Genomic DNA, 24,467 nt, shown 5'->3' on the forward strand with positions numbered 1-24,467 from the left:
AGAAATTGGGAGGAGGTGATCACAGCTGCAACAGGAACATGCTGGAGGTACCATTAGGGGCCTGGGCCTTCCCGTGGAAGCTTCATGGACACAAGGCAGAGGAAAGTTTGTTTCTTGCCTTTGGCAGTGCCTGTGTATTCTGATACTGCCTGCACCCCCAACCCCCATTGTAGCACCCCGACACTGAATTAGACTGGCTTCTGCTCCACCTCCTCTCTGCTGTAAGCTCTCAAAGAGCAGAGCCATATCACCCTGGTATACTCAAGTACATCCAGGGCCTGGTGTCACACCTGGCATATACAGACTCAGCAAATATTCAAATCAATTAATATATGGATTTTCCTCTAACATGAAAGCCTAAAATTTTGGCTTAGAGTCATACCCAGTCACCCTACAAACCCAATAAATGTAGGTTTGTAGCCCCGACTCCAATATTAGGCAGTCCATGCATACTTGAGGAGGTCACTCAACTTCTGTTTAGCTCAGTGTCCTCCTCTGAAATTAGGAGGACCCACAGGAGTGGGATTGGCAAACTGAAGCCCTTGAGCCATATTGGGCCACCACCTGTTTTTGTAAATAATGTTTTCTTGGCACACAGCCAGGCGCATTCACTTATGTATTGTCTGTGGCTGCTTTTGTGCTACAACGGCAGAAGTGAGTAGTTGGAACTGAGACCTTATGGACCACAAAGGCACAAATATTTACTATTTGGTCCTTTACAGAAAACAGTTTGCTTATTCCCATACAAGAGACCTTAGATGGCCTCTAAGGAATCCTACAGAATGAAATTCTATGGTTCTCCATTCTATCTGGGGCCTCTACAACCCAACAAACACACCGTACCTAGTGACCTAGTGTCACTTCAGAGGAGAAGCTTGCAGGCTCATCCGTGATTGTTTATCGACAGTCTTCCTAGAAAGTTCTCAGATTATTCACCCACTCACCCATTCGTTCGTCAGAAACTGTTCGCTAAGTGCTTTCCAAGCGAGACAGTGGAGCTTTAGCAGTGACCGAGGAACACCCTATTCCTGTGCTCAGGAGGCTTAGAGTCTTGGGGCTGTCAGCTTTGTGGATTAGCCTCTGCAGTTCAGGCCCCCTTTCCACTGCAGCCCAGCTTGCTTCAGGGTTCTTAGCACAGGTCCTGCTGAGAGGAGGTTTGAGGAGGCACAGCTCCAGCACTGGTGTGTGTGTCTGTGCATCTCTGGGTGTCTATTTACGCCATCCTTTCCAAAGCCAGCTCTACATTAACTTCAGAGTATTTGATGTTTTCTACTATCTGTGTCTCTTACTCCTCCATTAGCACAACTAATCTAGAGTTGACTGTATATTGAAATACTTTGTACTACTTAAAACTACCAACGCTCAACTTTTGTGCCAAAATTTCTGCTATCTGGGGCTAAGTTGGGCCTAACCATAGCCATTCTCATGGCTGAAACTAAATTGTCATCCTTTGCTTAAATCTCTACGGCTCCGGTGTATCCACATATGATGGAAAAAGATTTTGCCCTGAATTAGTATTTATTTCCTAAAAGAAGCCATAAAAGTAATGATCAAGTCTTTTTAAAATGGAATATCAGTGTTACAGCTCTTTTAGAATTTGTCTAGCAGGCTTTCCAGTTTTTGCCAGAAAGCCCAAAAAATGAAAAATAAATTAAATGAAACATCAGAAACACATTTTAACCAGGCATCCAGTGCTCCACCTTTAAAACAGGGAAGTGCGCTTTAGGCTGCATTAGTAAAGGGCTTTGTAATTCTAAAAAAAAACCTGGGGAGTATTAAATGGCGATCTGTCTATTTCCTCTCATGTGACTCTTGGGAGTAAAGCCCCTGAGCGTTAGTTGTGCTGCACAATTATTTATTCATTCAATAAGCATTTATTCTACTTCTGCTGAGTACAATGGCTGGAATGACTCAAAGAAGATAAAGTGATTTTACAAGGAGAGGAGGATACAAAGCATGTCACAGATGTTGAGACAGAAGGAAAAACATCTTCCTACCAGAGGCAGAACAAAGAGAGTGGTTCCCAAAGTGAGCATAGATCCCATTTCAACCTCAAGAAGCTACGTGGGCCCCTCATAATGAGAGCATAGGTCTAGTATCAGGGGACTGGAAAATACGATAATGCCAACAGGTACGATAAGAGCTAACAGTTACTGAGTCCTTCCGAGGGGCCACTTCCAGAGTTGTGAGCACTTGTAATATAGTAAACTCATTTAATCCTCACCATAATTGCTTTTATGATCTCCATTTTACAGATGATAATACTGAGGCAGAAATTCGGTAACTTGCTGAGATTCCAGAGCTAGTTGTGGTAGAGTCGGGCTGCAAACCCAGGCCCTCTGGCCCTCGCCTCTCAGGCATCATTGCTCTGTGCAGCTCCCTCCTTCACTTCAGTAAGGCTTATGAATTAATGTATTAAACACATATGCATCACAGCGGCATCTCTGCATGCTTGAAAAATAGCAGTGCATACACAAATGGGACATGGAACTTATCCAGCCTATAAGGAAACACCTGCAGACCCCAGCTCAGGAAGCTGTGTGGGAGTTCCAGGACATTACTGTGAAATTTGAACTGGGCCTTGAAGAGAGGAGTAGGATGTTTATGAGCAGAGGTAGAGGAAGGAAGGCAAGGTAAAGGAACATTGAATAAAGGTGCAGAGAGGGGGCGGGAGCACACTGTGGTAAGTAGGCACAGAGGGAGAGTGGGCAGAGAGGAATATTCCCTCCCGCAGCCCTCCTGTGCCTATCTTGGCCCCACCCAGATCTGCCATCTGCTGCTAGATCTTTATTGCATATTACCCATGTTCAGCATTGTTCTGAAATTTCAATTAGATGCTTTTCAAATACTTCCTCTCTTTAAAGTTAATTAACTAATAATTAATTTATCTCCTGACAAACAGTTTTACACTTTAGTGTCAAGCAAGTCATTTTTAGAAGACTCTTAGATTGTGTCATATTTGGATCATACAATTGAAAGGGCTTTTTCTTAATAATTCTATGACCTGTGTAATATTTTACATCCCAAATATTTATGAGTGATTTGTAATATTAATAGTATTAGTCATTTTGGATTATCAGAATAAGAGGCCATGATCTGGTCCTGCACAACTCTGTGAAATATTTCTGCCAGTTGAAATAAGAACGAGGCCATTCATCTCACTGTAAGCAAATTCCCAAGAAGAACTTAAGAAAGATACTTGAATGTTAGCCCTGCTCCTGAAAATTAGGGTCTGATGTTTGTCCAGTCTTCAAACATCTCCAGGCCTCATTTTTTTCATCTGTAAAGTGGAGAGATTGGATACCAGCTCCACTTGTGCTTCTGTTCTCAGTTCTGTGATTCTATGACAGGGCTCTGTGACCTGCTTCGATCCACAAGGCTAGCCTTCTAGTCCATGGAGCAAGCTCAGGCTTCTTCTAGCTCCGGCCACCTTCACTCCATTGCGGCTTCCTAGCTGATCATGAGAGTTACCTCTGCTCTGAAAACAATGCAGGTATCCATGTCCTACCCAGACTGGACCAGGAGCTTCACTGTGCTCTCCCTCTTCTAAATCAAAGAGGAGTACTTTCCTCTGGGGAGTGGAATTATAGTGACATTTTTTCATTCTTCTTCATGATCAAAATGTACTCTACATTTTTGTCACTAAGCATGTCATCTTGGTCAGAAAAACCTATTGTGATTTTGTTTTGTCTTGTTTTAATCAGGGATGGGGACAGGAGGTAGGGTAGCAAACTGAATGGAATTTGGTTCCATTGGCCCAAGAAAAGAATGTACTGGAGTTCTTAAAAAGTATTTTGGTGGGGAGAGGGGGATGGAATTATACTGAGTGATTAACTCCTAGAGAAACGAATTAAAACAATAAATTGTGTTTTTAGAAGACAAACTGTGCATATTTAATGATAGTGATTGACAGTAGATAGGTGGATCACCAGCCTTTTCTTCTTTATATGAAGTTGCATGTTCAGAGGGACCAAGCAGAAAAATGCATTTTATCCCAGGGCAGAGGAAAGCTTGGGGAGTGGATAGGTTTGTTCCAGTTCTGAAAGGGTCCAGTGGTTTTCCTTTCTTGTGACACAGGCACCGGGCTCATTGTGCTAGTCTATCATGGCCACTTGAGCTTGCCTTGGCTGTTAAATGGCCCCGTGGGGCACCATTCAGCTCTGGTCTGGCTCCAGTGCCCACAAACCCAGTTTTGCCATATGTCACAGTTTTTTGGCTATTTCCTACCTTAGCGATGGTGGCCCAGCCGGCGGAGAAAAGCTGCTTGGAGAGTGTGCAGCCATTCCTGGCATCCATCCTGGAGGAGCTCATGGGACCAGTGAGCTCGGGATTCAGTGAAGTACGTGCACTCTTTGAGAAAGAGGTGGATGAACTCAGCCAGAACTTCCAGACTGCCAAAGACAGTGTCCAACTAAAGGAGGTAGGATACAAAGCTGAGGAGCTGGGTGTGAATGGTCTGCCTGGCTGCATTTTCCATGGGGCTTTATCTGCCATTTCTCCCTCCCTTCCTCCCTTCTTTCCTTCCTTCCATTCTTCTGCCCTTCCGTCCATTCATCCAGCCTTTTTTCTGTTCTTTCAGACCCACCGTTCATCCATCTATTCATCCATCCATCCATCTGATAGTTTTATTGATGGTTTTCAAGTTAGAAAAATAATAACCTGTTTGTACAAGTGAAACAACATACTCAAATATATTAAAGGCAAACTTAATCACCATCACTGATACCCACTAATCCTAGTCCACCCCAGACTCCTAGGCTACCCCCATTCCCAACTCCTTGATTTAACTAATAGAAATAGCTTGGTATATATTTTTCGTATAGTTTTTATTCATACAAGTATATATCCTCATTTGTAGAACATTGATTGTTTGTTTTCCAAAATATAGACTCATGATATGAAATTTGATTAAAAAAAGACTTCAGCCAAATTGAATCTAAAGGAGTTTAATTGAACAACAAACCATTTGTGAATCGGGCAGCCCCTAGAATCACGACAGATTCACAGACATTCCAGGGCTGCCTCATGGTCAGAACAAATTTATAGACAAGCTCAAGTGACATACAGGAATTGGAAGTGAGGTACAGAAACAGTGAAATTGGTTACAGCTCGGCATTTGCCTTATTTGAATGCAGTTTGAACATTCAGCGGTCTATGAGTGGTTGAAGTATGGCCGCCGGGATTGGCTAACACTCAGCTATTGTTATAGGTGCATACTACTAAGTTAGGTTTTCAATTTTGTCTGACCATTAAGCTAGGTTACAGTTCATCCACAAGGACTTAAATATAGAAGAAAGGAGTCCTTCTTAGGCCATAATTAGTTTGCATTAATAATTCCCCCCTTTTTGCAAAGAATATGAACAGACACTTCTCAAAAGAAGACATTTATGCAGCCAGCAGACACACGAAATAATGCTTATCATCACTGGTCATCAGAGAAATGCAAATCAAAACCACAGTGAGATGCCACCTCATGCCAGTTAGAATGGCAATCATTAAAAAGTCAGGAAACAACAGATGCTGGAGAGGATGTGGAGAAATAGGAATGTTTTTACACTGTCGGTGGGAGTGTAAATTAGTTCAACCATTGTGGAAGACAGTGTGGCGATTCCTCAAGGATCTAGAACTAGAAATACCATTTGACCCAGTGATCCCATTACTGGGTATATACCCAAAGGATTATAAATCATGCTACTATAAAGACACATGCACATATATGTTAACTGTGGCACTATTCACAATAGCAAAGACTTGGAACCAACCCAAATGTCCATCAACGATAGACTGGATTAAGAAAATGTGGCACATATACACCATGGAATACTATGCAGCCATAAAAAAGGATGAGTTCATGTCCTTTGCAGGGACATGGATGAAGCTGGAAACCACCATTTTCAGCCAACTACCACAAGGACAGAAAACCAAACACCGCATGTTCTCACTCATAGGTGGGAATTGAACAATGAGAACACATGGACACAGGGCGGGGAACATCACACATGGGGGCCTGTTGCGGGATGCGGGGCTGGGAGAGGGATAGCATTAGGAGAAATACCTAATGTAAATGACAACTTGATGGGTGCAGCAAACCAACATGGCACATGTATACCTATGTAACAAACTTGCATATTGTGCACGTGTACCCTAGAACTTAAAGTATAAAATAATAATAATAATAATTCCCCCCTTTTGGTCATTTTCTCAATTTTGAGAGATTGACCAAAACCTTAGTCATTGATGTTACTAGCACTATCGTAAATGTACTTATACGGTTTTGAAACCCACTGGGAAACAGTAGAACAGTGGGTTTTGCAAGGAGGGAATAAGGACTGAGTAGAGGGTAGCTTCTTATGCCGGAACATCCTATTTACAGGAGAAAAACAAAACCTGTTATGTTCTAGGATCTATGTGTTTCCTTAAAGCCCTAGCTTGATTATGTCACATTTAGCAGAAGTGGCTCTATTTTAGCTTGGTTTGGTTTGTTGGGGCCTACTGCATGAGCTTAGTCCCAAATAATGGCCTCCCATTTAAAATTTTGTTTAAAAATAACTCCCCCTCTTGGGCCAGGTTTTCACTTAGGTGAGAGTGTGACCAAAACTTAGGGCCTTAATGCCACTCTCAGATACCATCATTTTGGGTTTCTGGTCTCAGCATGTCATTCATATAGGTTACGGAGTCCTCATGGTCGCATGTTTCTTTCAGCTTTTGTCATTTCAGTTGAAGAGGGACCATTTAATGTCCTAGAGATGGCTGCATGCAAACCTTTAAAACCTTTGAGAGAATACAGCACACCAGGAAGACTATTATGACTATTGGGAGGATAATATCAAGAGTTTGGAGTATGCTCCTTACCCAGGGTCCCCATAAACCAAATCACCTAAAATTAAATAGATTAAAGAATGAGCTAGATGAAGAGTGTACTCGCTTGACTAAGTGGTCTTTTCATTAATTCCCTACAGCTGGATTTTTATAATCTACATATGATGTATTTCTCCATAGGCCACAAGTGTCAGCAGCTGCATAGGTACTTTTCTGTTTAGCCAATTGTATTATTTAGCATAACTTTCACAAGAGAATTTAAAGTCTGTTGTGTAACGACAGCCTTTAAAGTAGAATTTGCTGTAGGGCCTATTATGAGGGCGACGTTTCTATATTATTGCCTTTTAGTCTAAACCATGGAAAAAGGACCTAACAAATGATGTCCTTCTAGAAGAGTGAAGGCCTCCTGGCAGTTTTCTCTTTAATCCATGATGCGGATTAAGGAGAGTTTTGACTGATTATGAGGCAACATATGTACCACTAAAGTTTCTCACCTACACTGGGCCTTCATCTTTTATCTATTAAAGTATAAGGCTATTCATGTGTAAGACTGGCTGCAAAATTCTTCACAAATAAAATTATACCCTATAAGTGCACATAATAGACCTCCTTTTCATTTATACTGCTCACAGAGGCATACACAAGGAAAAAATATTCAAAGATCAGAGTCTTGTGATAGCAGAAATCTTGATCCATGATCTTGGGAAAAACTGTTCACATCAAGGATGTCATCTTCTTCTGGGGAAAACTGTCCTGGTTAGATTAGCTTAAGGGGTCCAATGGGTGTACAGTTCCAGGAGTGTGAAGGAACCCTTCTCAGTTGTGAGATTATGAACCCACAGTTCAAGTCTCCAAAGTTTTGCTGTAGTGTGGAGGGCAATGACAGTCTTTCTCTGATGTTTTCAGAAGATCTAATCTTCAGGTTCTAGATTATGAAGGGCTTGTCCTCAGTGAATCATAAAAGGCTTTCTTTACCTGGTGAAAATACATTGTAGCATAATAATCTACTGTTATAACATCAGCCCTCTTGCATGGGAAAGCTTTTATACAACTAGAAAACATGCATTGAAAATGACAATTGAATGAAATCGCTTTATAAATGTTTAAATGGCCCATCAGATAGCCAAACGTACCTGACGCTTTAATTTTTTCCCCAGGAATATGGAAGCAAATATTGGTTCTAAACTATTTCCACAATTTATAAGTCACCACATCAGTATATTCAATTTGGATTATTTTATCTTTTCCATGATGAGTCATGGAATGCAGAACCTTTAATAACAAAAGCTTAAGGATGCAGGAAGGACAAGGTGGCCGTCCTAGTTCTTCATGAGTCCATGCTTAACATTGAACTTATGTCCTCTTGAATACCAGTTGTTTCTCCAATTTAGGTGCACAGCACTGATAACTAATGGTTTATCATAGGTAATTTGACTTAGACCATGGAGTTCATTCAAATTGTATATTTAAACAATTTCAGTATTGGCTGATTTAGCATGATAATCTAGAGCTTGGTTTTGAAAGGTTTGTCAAATACCACAGGTTTAAAACATTGGATATTACAAAATAGAATCTTAGGTTACATAAGTCATTCATTTAGCCAAAATGATGACACAAAAATTTTTAAAAGGATGAATCATGACTCTGATAGAGAGGGAACAGCTTTCCAAATAAGACCCAATGAACGTAGCATGAGGCCAACTGATTGTCTCCTTGCCTTCCCTTTTGTAGTTTACTTAAAAGGTAAACAAAAACCTTTCATTATCTTTTAATATTATATAAAAATCATTTTTAAAAGAGAAAACCAAATTTTATGTTTTCATTAGTGTATTTTTAATGTTAAAGCTAGTTTTTAATATTTTATAAATATATTCAGTTTTAATTACTTTGACCATAAGGTAAGATTTTTATAAACCTTTTATAACTCGTTAGAATTTTTTTTCTCAGAACAGAACAATGTTCCAAGAAAACTTTGTTATGCTTTTATTCCAATGTCCAATTTAGGGAAAAAGCAATAATGCCATTTTATTTAGCCAATATATTCACACATAGAATCTCTTACAGTTAATTTTTTATAAACCTTCCACAACCTGTTCAAACCTTTAGCTTTATATAATTTAAAACAATCCTTTAACCCTCTAACCTAGGCAAAAATTTACATTTCCATACATTCTTATAATCTCTTACAAAAAATACGTTTAATTGTCCTTACATACCTTGCATGTAAACCTATTTTTTTCAGTAGGCTCAATTATGTATTACATTGTTACCTCTTAGCAACTTTCACTTTTGGTAAAAACCTTGGTGAGTAAGGGATTTTAATTATGTGCTAGGTGTGGAGTCTAGGACCCAGACAGAAATGCAGATAAGGTCTGACTTATTCCAGCATTGAACTCCATGTGTCCCAGTCCTTACCTAGCTATAAAGCCGGCAAGCTGTACAGTGAAAAGTCATAGTGGCAGTTTATGAAGCACCTTTAAATTATACAGCATTTCTGGCATAAATTCCTTTTAATAAATTATTTCACAACTTAACACAGACCATGTATGACATGTTTAGACTTTCTGACTTGCCTAAACATCCCTCTTTTTAAACAACCAGTCATTTTACTTTAGGACAATAATTTACCATACAACATCCTCTCATATAAAACCTCTTTTCTTTATAAGCTTCTTTACTTAGCTAGGGGGCATGGTTAATTCCATATATCCCCAGGCCTTATTTAGAATTTAATGTCTCCAAAATAAATTGAACAATTTTCAAAAGTCAAAGCAGTTAGCAAACCTATTATCTGACCTGCATAATTTAGACAAAATGTCTTTATTTTATCAATAATCTTTAAAGCTGCTTTCATTTCCCAAAAATTACTGAAGTTACGTGAACTAAAAGGTATTACAGTTTTTATTTTGCTTTCAAAATATTTGATGTAAGTACTTATTTTTGTTTAAGCCAATTAGAGTTCTTTTATATAAACATTACACATAACACATATATAATTACACAGACAGACAGACAGACAGAAGAACATTACACAGTAGTTGTAAGATTTTCCATTTGTTAGAATTTTAGTTTCTTCCTTGGTTATTGGCTTTATGTTGGAGTCCTTGGAAGAACAGGGCCAGGATAGGGGTCTCTGGTGCCTCCAGGCCGTTAGAGCTTGAATATCCACTTTTAATTAAGCGGACTTTTAATCATAGCACTCTTTAATAAAGTATTTTTTAAATTTCTTATTAACCAATTTTAGCCAGGCCAAATGGCTGATATTTCTGGCTTTTGAACTTTACCAAAGTAGGTAATCTCCCAGACGCTCAGAGAAAGGAAAATTTAAGATAGTCCATGGAGGAGAAGAGACTAGACAAGGTCATGCAGATATTCAACCAGAAAGAACTTGCTTCCTAAGCAGGGAATTGCACCCCGACCACCAGTGTGAAAGGGCAAAACCTTAGCTACTGAGCTACAGCGTGGGGCAATCCCTACTGCCCTTTCCAGGAGGAATCTAGAGTAGTTAACTTTGAGTTTGCAAAGGCTTTTAACTACTCAAGATAATTTTTAGAGCTAACTATGACATAAACCCTAAAATTCCTGTTCCCTGGAAGGCAGAGACCAAGAGAAAGCACTGCTATGTGGTTACAAAGTCAAGCTCCCAAGGACATAAAACAAGATGGAGATAAGCAGTGATTTTTACCATTCATTCAACTGTTTTTACAGAGAGAGAGAAGCCAGAAATCTGACTGGTAAGAGATTCTTACCGTTTGGCCGGTATGCCAGGCTCTGGGCTCCCTTTCCCTGAGTAGCTCTAGTGACCCAGCTTGCTGCACCGTCCCGCTGGGGGCCAAGCCGCGTCATAAAGGAAAATTTTTTTTTTTCATTCTGGCTAGAGCAAAATATGTATGATAAAACATATACATTAGCTTATACATATACATATACTCTGCTTAGCACCCAATATCAAACTGGCAAGGCTTAAATTTGCCCTCAGATGGCCCTCCTCATCTTTAATCAAACCTCCGACTAGGAGTTTCAACTCGTGGTCTCTGGGCAAGATGGTTGCCCTGAGTAACAGAAAAGATATGAAAGGAAAATAAGATGAAGGAAAGTATTGCCTGTGGCAGGGTGCAGAAGGTGAAGAGCTCATGGAGGCCAGAGCAAGACCCATTCATTTCAGTGACACTGAAAAGTTCTGATGGCCACTAGTCAGTAGTGAAAGGATCTCTTCCAGCAGTCTCATGAGCTCTCAGGTTTCTCCCTTTTTGGGGAGGGGGGAAAAAGCTCCCCATGTCCCACAATCCTGTACATGCCTAATCCTGTCACCCACAGCCATCAGCAAAGAGTGCAAGGCAGATTATTCCAAAGGGAATAGCAGTTGACATCCCATAGTGCCAAAACCGTTCCTAGCCAAAAGGGACTTTACTGAGAGACCTCATTTTAAAAATGTACTTCAATGCAGCCGTGCGCAGTGGCTCAGGCCTGTAATCCTGGCACTTTGGGAGGCCGAGGCGGGCGGATCGTGAGGTCGGGAAATCGAGACCATCCTGGCTAACACGGTGAAACCCCATCTCTACTAAAAATACCAAAAATTAGCTGGACGTGGTGGCAGGGTGCCTGTAGTCCCGGCTGAGGCAAGAGAATGGCGTGAACCCAGGAGGTGGAGCTTTCAGTGAGCCAAGATCATGCCTGCACTCTAGCTGGGAGACAGAGCGAGACTCCGTCTCAAAAAAAAAAAAAAAAAGAAAGAAAGAAAGAATATTTCAATGCATTGTTGTTCATTCGGAACATTCCACTGTAAGTTATCTTTAGTAGGATTTTGCTGTTTCTGTAAGACTTCGCTGCCTCCCAGGCCTAATGTATAAGCCAGAAGGAACTCAGTTTTCCAGAAATTAAGGAGCCCATTTTAACCTAAAATATTGGCTTTACTCCCAGGTTCTCTTAACCTAGCCAATGGTTTTTCCTACCTAAGCACACAAGAAAAATGAAAAAAGGGGTAGAACACAGAAATCCCTGTGAATTTTCAGAAGCCAAATTTTATAACCCCTGCAATATTACTGCTTACTACCAGTTCCTTTCTGACCCAGTCAGATATACGAGGCCTCTAACTGGATCCAAGCCAGTTAATTCCTGGATCAAATCTGTTCCTGGACCCAGTCCAGTTTCTGTCATGACTACAAACCCAGTTTGGATCAGAAACTTGCTCAAAGAAACTCAGAGAGCTCAAAACACAGATCTATGGAGCTCCAAATTCCGAGAGGGAGCTTACCGCGACCCCCAGCCACTCTGAGAGATCAATGGACACAGGTGGGACGTGCAGGTACCTTGTGTGTTCACTCAGCGCTCCTGGGGGTCACTAGAAGTCCACTTCGGATCCTGCTTCTGACACCATCTGATAAAAGAAAAACTTCAGCCAAATTAAATTTAAAGGAGTTTAGCTGAGCAATGAATGATTCACAAATCGGGTAGCCCCTAGAATCACAGCAGATTCACGAAGTCTCCAGGGGTGCCTCACAGTCAGAATAAATTTACAGACAAAAAAGGTAAGGTGACATACAGGAATCAGAAGTGAGGAACAGAAATAGTGAGACTGGTTACAACTCAGCATTTGCCTTATTTGAACGCAGTTTGAACATTGAGCAGTCTATGAGTGGTTGAAGTATGGCTGCTGGGACTGGCCAACACTCAGTTATTGTTACAGGTGCATACTACTACGTTAGGTTTTCAATTTTGTCTGACTCTTACAGTTCATCTACAAGGACTAAAATATAGAAGCATGGAGTCCTTCTCAGGCTGTATTTAGTTTGCTTTAACAGATCAATATTTCTCAAAGTATGGTCCCCAGACCAGCAGTGGCATCATCACTTGGTTGTTAAAAATGCAAATTCTCGGGCCCCCCCGATGATCTACTAAATCAGAAACTCTAGGGGTAGTGCCCAGGAGTCTGTTTTAACAAGACCTCCAGAGGTTCTGGTGTGCCCTACAGTTTAAGAATCACTGACGAAGATATAAATTGGCAGCTTGGTTTTATACTTGACATATCATGATGAACATCCTTACAAGTCAGTAGATAAAACCAGATGTCTCTATTTCTTTTCCTTTATTCTTTATGCATATATACACATATATAATTGTGCATTAACAGGATCATTTTAGAAATGTTTTGGGGTTTCTTATTGCAGCCTGTTTTGTTTTACTTGTCTTCACTCTCCCCCTTCCCCAATGCCACCACCTCCCCTCAAGCAACCCGTGTGAACAACTTAGCATATGCCATTCTGTATTTTCCCCATTCTTATCTAGCATACAAAACACACACTTAGAGGCTAGACTTTAGATTGCCTGCTTTAAGAAAAATGGGATTATATTTTATACATTACTCTGCTTATCAGTTTCTCATCCAAAAATACCTCATGAAACTGTTTCCAAGGTAACTGTTTTAGCTCTAAATCTTTCTTTATAATGGCTGCATGATATTTCATGTATAGATACACCATGATTTATTCATTCATCTCAATATTGCTGGTGTTATGAATAAAGCTGTAATAAATTAATATTTTTATATATACACACATATATATATATATATACACACATATATACCCTGATGTATTTATTTCTATAGTATATGCTCCTAGGACAGGATAGTCAGGTTGAAAGTACATTTCTCATGTTAAAAAATGTTTCCATTGCATTTCAAAAAAAAGGATTTAAATTTTACATTTCCACTAATTGTGTATGATAGGGGCTTTCTCCCCCATATTGCCATCAGCTATAGGTGTTATCATTTGATTAAACTTTTGCCAATCTGATAGGAGCAAAGTGGGAAGCCATTTTTCCTCTTCTGTCTGCTTAATTGATATTTTTAAAAAATAGACACATTCCATTTTGTGAGGAGCTGCAAGTTCCACAGCATGCTTTTGATCCTTACTTCACTTCAGTGGACCTCTCCATAACTCACTTCATAAAGGGAGCAGTATTTTCCCTTTAAAGCATAATGAGAGTGGGCCCTTTTAAAATTCCTGTTTACAGAAATCTAGAAATCTAGATTATCTCTTCTGCGTGAGCTGAAAGTCAGACAGTGCATCTTATATTATTCATATGTACCCTGCCTCACTGCCCAGTTCTCTCCAGTGCCTCCATTTTCAGAACCTTTCTTTCTGCCTTCTTCCGCTCCACCCATTCCCCTGTTTATTTTAAACCTCCAGTATTTCCTTTAAAAAATGATTTTAAAATAAGCTTAGAAAACAGAATGCATTCTGTTGCAACAACATTTGTTGATAACACTTTAGGGCTTTAGCAGGTGAGGTATGATGCTGGAAGCCCAATGGCCTCATTGATTGAGTGCAAACTACAGTAGGAGGGACCCCAGTTCTTCAAACTGGATACGTCTCCCAGTACAGGGCTCTGCCTATCCACTTCCCATCCACTAGCACCTAAAGCAACCTATAGCAGAGAGAAGCCCTGTGGGCCCTGGCAGATCCTCATAGAATTGTGAGGAACTCTGGCTTCCCTTCCAAAGTCCAGGAGTCCAGGGAGCATCCTGACCTCTCTGGGGTTTTTTGAGAGGAGTGTCACTCACTAAAGAAGATTTTGGAAGCCTGGGGGCCCAGCAGCAACCACGTGTCAGAGCCTACCTGCCTGGTTCTTGAGCTCTGGAAGTGGGAGCTTAGAGTCCATCAACAGCTTACAAAGACTGGAGTCCCCCTGGGTGCACCCCTGGGTCTTCCTGTCATCTGGTTGGTGTTTCTGCTGGTTTCTGTCCTAGCATTACAGCTACCCTAGGAACCCACTGCAGGAGGAAAATAAGACAGTTGAAGGTGTCACAGATGTAGGGATCCAAGTAGTGATTCACTTTAACAACATGCATTTGATTGTTTAGAATGTGTGTAATATGCAATATGTATGCAATACCGCTCCTCATTCTGAGGATGTTTAATGTTTCCCTTCACCAAAATGCAGCATCTAGACCGGCTTTTGAATCTTCCGCTGCATTCCGTGAAGATGGAACCTTGTTATACTAAAGTCAACCTGCTTCACGAGCGCCTGCAGGATCTCAAGAGCCGCTTCAGATTCCCCCACGTTGATCTGGTGGTTCAGAGGACACAGAACTACATGCAAGAGGTGGGTGTGGCAGGGGCATCCGTGGTGGATGAGGGTAAAGAGAGAGCAGAGAAATGGGTGCTGGCCAGTGAGATCGGCTGCTAGCGTAGCTCAGGGAAATACGTCGCATCTCTTTAGCCATCACGTTGAGGGAGGACATGTTCTGTCCCTCCACTGGCTTCATCTTCCATCCATATGGATGAACATCATAAACAAGACATAGCTCAGAAAAATAAAGTAGCATTAATTGATAACTACTTGATTTGTCAAATCAGTGCTGTAACCTTGGCTACACATTGGAATCACCTGGGGGAAATACTGTTGTCCAGGCTGGAGTGCAGTGATGTGATCTTGGCTCACTGCATGCAACCTTTGCCTCCTGGGTCCAAGTGATTGTCTTGCCTCAACTTCCTGAGTAGCTGGGACTACAGGCATGTGCCACCATGTCTGCCTAATTTTTGCATTTTTAGTAGAGATGGGTTTTTACTGTGTTGGCCAGGCTGGTCTCAAACTCTTGACCTCAAGTGATCTGCCCACCTCGGCCTCCCAAAGTGCTGGGGTTACAGGCGTAAGCCACCACACCCAGCCTATATGGCAACTTTTTGATAGAACTTCCCTACCCTGATTCCTACTGTTTCTAATATGCAGCCAGGATTGAGAACCACTGGCTTAAATTAATTCCCTAATGTAATTAAGAGTAAACCAATCAATCAATCAGTCACAGCTTCATATTTGAATTTCTTGAGTCTACTTGACAGGTTTCTTTTTTTTTTTTTTCGTAAGGAAACTTTTCCCCAGTAACAGGAATGAATAGCACAAACTCCTTCCGTATTATAGTGTTTCCTAAATGAATAAGGGGTATGGTCATCAAAGCTCTAAAGGACACCATGCCATGTCACACAGATATTCTGAGGAGAGATTACTGTGGGCCGGACACTGTACCAGATCCCACTTCAGGGAGCTTGAGTGAGACAAATTCTTAGATAAATTCACTACAATGTTGACGGTATGATAAAGGTATATATTGTGGCCAGGCACGGTGGCTCACGCCTGTAATCCCAGCATTTTAGGAGGCCGAGGCGGGTGGATCACTTGAAGTCAGGAGTTTAAGACCAGCCTGGCCAACATGGTGAAACCCCATATCTACTGAAAATACAAAAAAATTTGCCGGGCATGGTGGTGCGCACCTGTAGTCCCAGCTACTTGGAGGCTGAAGCACGAGACTCGCTTGAACCCTGGAGGCAGAGGTTGCAGTGAATCAAGAGTGTGCCACTGCACTCCATCCTGGGTGACAAAGTGAAACTGTGTCTCAAAAAAAAAAAAAAAAAAGGTATATATTGGATGCTTTGGGATCACGGGCTTGGAGAAGAAAGGAGAACTTTTTTTTCATAAAGGTTATGGGCAAGATCAAGTGATACATTTTAGCTAACCCTTGAGTTGTAAGGGATGAAAGAGGAACAAGGAACAAAATTAGGCAACAGTTTAGCAGAAGTCTCTTTCATAATACTAGACCCTGGTGACGGGAACGCAGGCAAAGGTGCAGGGAATAAGATACCTGAACTACTTCTGCTTTCTGACCCATGAACATGTCAGCCACTGTCCCCACCCATCCCTGACCCTGCCTCCCTTCCCAGCCCTGCAGAGAGAGGGAGAGATATGCTGCGGAGTGGTTTACATCCACTTAAAATGGAGGCGACACCAAAAACTAGTTGAAGAAGGCTCCAGCCTCATCCCTTAATCAGTGGCTGCAGGTATCAAAGAATAGAAGAGGGGTGCCCACGGGAGATGACAGAACACTTGCTCAGTCCCGTGGCCTTGGGTTTTCCAACTTCTTCCTGCTCCTACTGTGGCCACATGACTATTTGTTTCACAGCCCTAGTGATGGGGTGATGTTGCCCTGGGTCCGCCCCAGAGTAGCAGCCGAGGGGACTCATCTCTGATGGCCCCTACTCTGCAATCCCACTTAGCCAGGCCTGTGGGTGGTGATCCCAGCCTCTGACTGTTGTCTGTTTCTGTGTCGCTTCTGGTTTCTAGCTAATGGAGAATGCAGTGTTCACTTTTGAGCAGTTGCTTTCCCCACATCTCCAAGGAGAGGCCTCCAAAACTGCAGTTGCCATTGAGAAGGTTAAGCTCCGAGTCTTAAAGGTAAAACCGTTCTCTTGTTTGTGGGAAGCATAAAACGAGAACGTGACCCCTGTTTCTTTTGTAAAGTGGAAAATATCATGTTCTCTCCTTGGCTCTAATCTTTCCCCACTCCTTCCTCTCCCAAGTCCAGTGACTCTCAGTCCGCGGCAGTTTCTCCAGTGTGACTTCCATGCCTCTTCTGCCATCTAGCGGCCACTGCTGGTCCTCAGCATCATTACCCACAGCTAGAGGCCCCGTGTCCCAGCCTTCATAGAGATCCAACTCGACAAACATTTATTGGCTGTCCACTATAAGCATTGCGTGGGATGTAAAAATAGGCAAGGCACAGCCTCTTTCTTCAAAGAGGTTACAATATAGTAAAATCCATTAAACTGGAAAATAATTTATTGATTTTGAAAAATCAAAACCTCATGGCAAAGGAAATACTCCAAGGAAAAGAAATCTACCATATGAAATTGTTTTAAATGTACTTCAGCATAAGTGTATATTAAAATAGTTTTAATAATAGGAGCTTTCACATATATGTTATATTTTAAAGCCTTTTACTTGATCCCCACAAGAACTTGTGCATTAACTAGAATTTGCCCCCCTTGTACAGATGAGGAACTGATTCTGTGAAAGCTAATGTGACTTAATTAAGCTCAACAGGCTGATCAATGGTGAGCTTAAGGATAAACGATCATACACCTAGTCCACTAATTTTTTTCACTGCCTTCTAGTTCCCCTAAACAGTGCCTTGGAACAGAAGATCAAAGTCCCACAGAGCCTAGGGGTGGTGTCTGAATTTCAGACTTGATCTTGATGCCTCACAGGCAAGAGGAAACTCTAGCAACCAAATCATTGATATTAAAAACAATATTGGGGCCGGGTGCGGTGGCTCATGCCTGTAATCTCAGCACTTTGGGAGGCCGAGGCGGGCGGATCACGAGGTCAGGAGATCGAGACCATCCTGGCTAACACGGCGAAAACCCGTCTCTACTAAAAATATAAAAAATTAGCCGGGTGTGGTGGTGGGCGCCTGTAGTCCCAGCTACTCGGGAGGCTGAGGCAGGAGAATGGCGTGAACCTGGGAGGTGGAGCTTGCAGTGAGCAGAGATCGCGCCACTGCACTCCAGCTCTGGGTGACGGAGCGAGACTCCGTCTCAAAAAAATAAAAAAAGCACCAATATTGATCATGGTAACACACATAATAATGAAATTGCAATGGAACTAAAAAAAAAAAAAGATAGTGTCAGTGTCAAATGCTTTAGCGTACAGAAAGAAAGGAAGAAAAAACGTAGAAAGGTGTTGAAATATTAGGACCTCAGGTTTCAAAGAGATTTTGAGTGCCTTTAGTTCAACTTCATATTCAGTGTTCAGCAGGTTCCCTCAAGGGGTGGTCCCACTAGTGCTCTGACACCTGCATTGGCAGGACACTTTCTACCTCTCAGGATAGCCCATTTTAGTTCTTGACAGCAAGAACGTGCTTTCTTATGTTAGGCCAAAGTTCTCACCACTGGTTATTCCAGTTCTACCCCCTTCGTACATAACCTTCTTCCACGTGGCAGCCTTTGGTTGTTTGAACAGAGTTATAACTTGCCCTAAGTTATTATCTCCAGTATAAACACCTTCATCTCTTTAACTATTCTTCACTTGGCCTGACCATTCTTCTCACTGCCTATGACTATACTCTGATTTATCTGTGATCCCCTTGAAGTGAGTTCCACAATTAAATCCTGGTCTCCATGTTGGGATGTCCAATGCAGAACAGACAGAATCGTCATCTTTCAATAGGCCCTAGCCAGGCCTTCTCTTCCCTTGTGGAAATCATTACAACCCACTGACCCTGGTTTGAAGATGTGGAGTAATAGATGATCATGGTTTCCATGGACCTACCTGGGACAGGAGTAATAAAGTACAAACTCACCCCCCAGTTCTATCCCCAACTTCTTTATAATGCAGAAGTCACCACTCTGTTTTGATCTTGCCTCAGTTTCCATACCTGTGAAAGGTAAGAGTGAGATGGGTCATTATCAGTTATAACCTGTGACTGCAGTGTGAGGGAATTACATGGACAGATCTCTGAGGCCTTGGAAATACAAGAGTTCTCAGACATTAGGAGGAAAAGAGAGGTGAAGTGGGTGGCTGAGTTTTTTGCGTAAACGTAAGTCAACAGATTGTAATGTTACTATTTAACATATGTTTCTTTATTGACAGCAATATGATTATGACAGCAGCACCATCCGAAAGAAGATATTTCAAGAAGCACTAGTTCAAATCACACTTCCCACCGTGCAGAAGGCACTGGCGTCCACGTGCAAACCAGTAAGGGGATGAGTTACCCTAAAGAGCTTGCTCTTCTTACCTCTGAAGTTCAAACAAGTTCTTTTGTGATGTGTACTGGCAAACAGCAGACTAGACCAGGGAGGGATCGGCAGACATTTTTGTAAATGGTCAGATAGTAAATATTTTAAGCTTCATGGACTGCACTATTTCTGTTGCAACTATTCAGCTCTGCTGTTGTAGCACACAAACAGCCATTGACTATATATAAACAGACTTTATTTGCAAAAACAAGATGCTAGCCAGATATGCTGACCCCTGGACTAGACAAAATCTCAAAGGGCAGTGATCTGAATCTGAGCCAAACTAGGGGTTGACATAGAATACCTAAGGATACCAGGTGTTTCTCATTATAGTATGACTCATAGGTCCAACATGTCCTCTGAAACTTGACCACTGTATCCAAAAAAGATATTAGCTAACATAATTACAGGATATTTGTTCTGTTGAATCCAGCAATGTTGTTTAATGAAATCAATGAAACCACTTAAAACCTCTACAAACATTGAGCATCCAGTGAGAGCCATGATTACGAGGGTGTGACTTCATCTGTAGAGCAGAGCAATGGGCCAGCAGAGACTGAAAACAGCTCTGGGAGGAGATATTATTTATACCCTCATGGTACAAATGAGGAAACCTGAGTGGTTAAGCCACGGAGCCAAGGCCACAGACCTGGTGACCACCAGAGTGTGAACCCAGTTCACGCTTACCTAAAACATGATAGGCATTCAGGAAATGGTATCAAGTACTACTACCACTATTATTATTACTACTTCTACATTTCAAAAATAATCTATTAACCTGAAGCAAGGCCTGCTCCATTTTGGAGCAAATGATAAAGAGGTTTTTGGAATTTAAAAAAGGGCTTTTTGGCAGCTCAGAGAGTCTCCAAGCACTGGAACGTTAAAATCCTTTGCATAAGTTATTTTACTGCAGACATGTCTTTGGTCATTTTTATAGTCTGTAAGTGCTGTTTTTCTTCACATCCTCATAGCATATTAGATGTATTTGGCATTTATTTGTGGGGCATATTCGTTTAATACGAAAGGATTTGATTAAGCCAAGGGATTGACCCTTGGCCTTACATGGCAGAACAGTTCAGCAGCCAAATAATGATGGTGTCCACTGCTAGGTGGGTTTGCACACAGATGTTCTGCTTAGGATTTTTTTTTTTCAATCACAAAGGCAGTTTGGGGGCCTCAGATCCACCTTCTCTCAGGAGAAAGGTAAGGAGAGTTCTCCTTCTCATCTGCTCCCCTCTTTCCAAGCATCAACATAGTGTGCTGTGCCCAATCTGTAAGAGGCTCTTGTAATTTTTTTTTTTTTTTTTTTTTTTTTTTGAGACGGAGTCTCGCTCTGTCACCCAGGCTGGAGCGCAATGGTGCGATCTTGGCTCACTGCAAGCTCCGCCTCCTGGGTTCACGCCATTCTCCTGCCTCAGCCTCCCGAGGAGCTGGGACTACAGGCCCCTGCCACCACGCCCGGCTAATTTTTTTGTATTTTTAATAGAGACGGGGTTTCACTGTGTTAGCCAGGATGATCTCGATCTCCTGACCTCATGATCCCCCCGCCTCGGCCTCCCAAAGGGCTGGGATTACAGGCGTGAGCCACCGCACCCGGCCATTTCAAAAGAGCCTGTGACCCAGAGGTTTTGGTAATGGAGGATATTAGATCAGCATCAAGAGCTTTTTAAATATCTGGATTTGCAGAATAGATGAATGAGGGGATTATCTGCTTCCTAGGAGTCTTTATTTTGCTAAAGTGCATTTTCCTTGGTTCTATAAGTAGCAGCTTCCTAGATCTGTGGTACTCAACCTTAGCCCAAGCTGTGTATTAGAATTGTCTGGGGAACTGTGAAAAAAATGATTCTGACTCCCCAACACCTACCTTCAGAGATACCAAATTAATTGGCCCAGGGAAGTAAACCTATGGCCCTGTTCAATCAATTCAATATAGAAGACCTGTTTTGTAAAGTTGGTCACTTCATGACGGTATACATGTCCATAGAAAGTACTCCTTCCCACATAATTATTTAGCTGGTTGAAAATTTAAAGGTCTACTGTTTATTGAGTCAGTAAATATGTATTAGATTTGTATCACAGATGATCCAGGCATTGTGCCAGCCCAGCATCCCTGCAGTCCTGGAGTTCACAGTGGAGAGCAGGAGACAGGCAAACAGGATGCCATGTGAGGAACACAGCAGTTGCCTCATGGGGAAGAGTTCCAAGGAGAGTGCCAAACTTTGCTTATGCAGCCAGGAAGGACTTCCAGAGTCATGCTTTCACCCAGTCCTGAGGGATGAATGACAATCAGGGGAATAGGAATGGGAGACCACGTGGGAAGGATGAAAGGGTGTTGCAGGCATGAATCTGTGCCTCTCATTTAGCAGAGGAAGAGACAGAGGCACAGAGCAGTGATATGGCTCACCAAGGTCCCATGTCTAGTCCAGGGCAGTCTCCAGTCTCCTGGGCAATGCTTTTCTCAAATCTGTGCAACAGTCTTGCCTCTAGACCCTCTGGGGGTCATTGAAGCTCATGTCTCTTCAATCCTTTGCCTTTCTTCTTGGTTGGGTATAAAGGAACCCATTATTACCTGCTGTGATCTGGGCTACAGTGCCCCAAAGTCCTAGCACTGAGAGTTGTCTGAGGTGGTGCTTCTGATCACCTGCTGTAAATACTGTCCTTCCAGGAAAGAGACCACAAATCCCATGGCTAAGTCCCTGACTCTCTAAGAGCCGCATGTGGGAAGCCTTCCCCCAGCACCACCAGGTGCAAGGATTACTGAGTTAATCACTGGGATATGATTTGGTACATTTTGATCCCTGCCCTGTCCTCATGCTGATAAAAGGCAAGCCATTTGGAAACCCTTGGAAAGGAGAGAGAGTTAAGGGATGCACCATGCCTGAGCTATCCTAGAAGGAATCAATGAATGTCAGGGCCAGCTGAAGAGAAAGAGAATGTTTCTGAAGAGCCCTTGACTAGAGATTCTCCCAACCCCCAAAGTGGCCCCATTCTAATAAAGTTAAGCATACATCTACCCTATGACCCAACAATTTCACTTTTAGGTATATGCCCAACATAAACAAGCCCTTAAATCCACAAAAACATATGTACAAGAATGTTCACAGCAATTATATTTATGGTTGAAAATTGAAAAACAAATCTCAATTGTTATCAACCTGAGTGCAGATAAACAATTTTTGTTCATCCATGTAATGAATACTACTTAACAATAAAAAGGAACGACCTACTGATAGATGCAGCAACATGGATGAATCTCAAAAACAAATGCAAAATAATTATGATTTCATTTCTATAAAGTTCAAGAATAAGCAAAAACTAATCTATCATGATAGGTATAAAATCAGTACTCATATCTTGGGAGGTGCAGACTGGAAAGGGGGGCGGGGGAACTTTGGGGGTGATGGAAATGTTCTCTTTCTTGATCTAGGTTATGGTTACATAAGTATATTTACATATTTAAAATCATTGAGCTGAACTTATCTGTACATTTTACTATATGTAACTTACCTTGGTAAAGTGCTGTTGTAATTAAAAAAGAAAGAAGGAAACATCTTGGTGATGAGGGGAAAAAAGAAAGCTCCAAACCTGCTAATGAGGCCTTGAGATGATAAAAAAAAAAATCACTGCTGTCTTCCCCCATGAAGTGCATAAAATGCGTGGCCAGTACAAGGAAAGGGAAAGGAACCACCAATGGCTGAGTGAGTTCTGCACCTTATCATGGACAGTAATAGATGTGTTGAGGTTAGGCATGGTGCCTAGACAGTGAATTGAATTGAAGGGAGCCCAATAAAATATTGTTGATTTGAGTAATTTGCCCCTGGGCCAACATTGTCCTTTTCCTATGCCCTCCAAGAAGGGAATCATGAGTGGGAATCCTCCTTTCTGTATCTCCTCTAAGAACAGGCATCTCATGCCTTTTCGTCTTTATCTTCCAATCTCTTGCTCTCCAGGAGCTTCAGAAATATGAGCAGTTCATCTTTGCCGATCATACCAATATGATTCATGTTGAAAATGTCTATGAGGAGATTTTACATCAGATCCTGCTTGATGAAACTCTGAAAGGTAAGGAAGGTTACCTGGTGCTGCAGGGACTCTCCATAGAGGGGAGCATCCCTGAAACAGGACTCTGTAAGGCCAGTCAGGAAGGAAAAGAGAAGAGGAAATGGACATTGGTGAGGTAGGGAGACAGACAGGGGAGGGAAGGAAAGAAGGAAGAATACTAACCTTGATTGAGCGTTATGATTAAGCACACACAAAGCTGGCGCTTTAGATATTATTTTCCCTTTTTAATACAAAAATATGAATGCTGTGAGATGGGAATTTTAAGTTTCATTTTACAGATGAGAAAGTTGAGGCTTAGTGAGATTAAATCTTGGGTCTGTCATGAAGAGCTGTCTTCTTCTTGCTATTCCAGACAGAACAAAGGGAAAAGGGCTTTTCTTAGGCACAGGCTTATAACTGCCCCTGCCCCCCACCCACCAAAGCTGAGAAGAGGCAATTCCAGCAGCAAGGCTTATTAATGGCTCTCTCAACACATTCCCAGTCTCCACTCAGCCAGACAGAAAAAGGTGCAGGGTGATGACGCAGTGCCACGCAAGTCTCGGTGGGACTCCAGCACCCAGTATCCTCAGGAATAATGCCTTGCCTGGGATTGGATTGTGGATAGGAAAACTTTGTTTAACATATGCTAGAGAGGGCTGGGCACAGTGGGTCACACCTGTAATCCCAGCACTTTGGGAGACCGAGATGGGCAGATCACTTGAGGTCAGGAGTTCGAGACCAGCCTGGCCAACATGGTGAAACTCCGTCTCTACTAAAAATATTTAAAAATTAGCTGGGTGTGGTGGTGTACACCTGTAATCCCAGCTACTCCAGAAGCTGAGGTAGGAGAATCACTTGAATCCAGGAGGCAGAGGTTCCAGTGAGCCAAGATTATGCCACTGCACTCCAGCCTGGGTGACAGAGTGAGACTCGGTCTCAAAAAAAAAAGCTGGAGAAGGCCACCATCAAACTGTGGGCCTGAAACATATCTGGTCTCCTTTGGGAAGGTCTTGAGTATCACAAAAGACCTTC

General features: G+C 42.0%; 1 protein-coding gene and 1 non-coding gene across 2 annotated transcripts in view; both read left to right on the forward strand.

Annotated features, from left to right (window-relative positions):
- NIBAN1 (niban apoptosis regulator 1) overlaps positions 1-24,467 on the forward strand; it is a 179,965-nt gene that overhangs the window by 149,446 nt on the left and 6,052 nt on the right. The window contains exons 9-13 of the mRNA XM_003264458.4: positions 4,233-4,420; positions 14,764-14,925; positions 16,939-17,049; positions 19,246-19,353; positions 23,345-23,456. Coding sequence (XP_003264506.1) covers positions 4,233-4,420; positions 14,764-14,925; positions 16,939-17,049; positions 19,246-19,353; positions 23,345-23,456 — 681 coding nt within the window. The remainder of the gene's footprint in view (positions 1-4,232; positions 4,421-14,763; positions 14,926-16,938; positions 17,050-19,245; positions 19,354-23,344; positions 23,457-24,467) is intronic.
- LOC115836801 lies at positions 1,575-1,636 on the forward strand. Its single transcript, XR_004031814.1, has one exon. It is a non-coding gene; the product is annotated as a U7 small nuclear RNA (small nuclear RNA).

Source organism: Nomascus leucogenys, chromosome 9 (genome assembly GCF_006542625.1).
Source record: "Nomascus leucogenys isolate Asia chromosome 9, Asia_NLE_v1, whole genome shotgun sequence".
NCBI lineage: Eukaryota > Metazoa > Chordata > Mammalia > Primates > Hylobatidae > Nomascus > Nomascus leucogenys.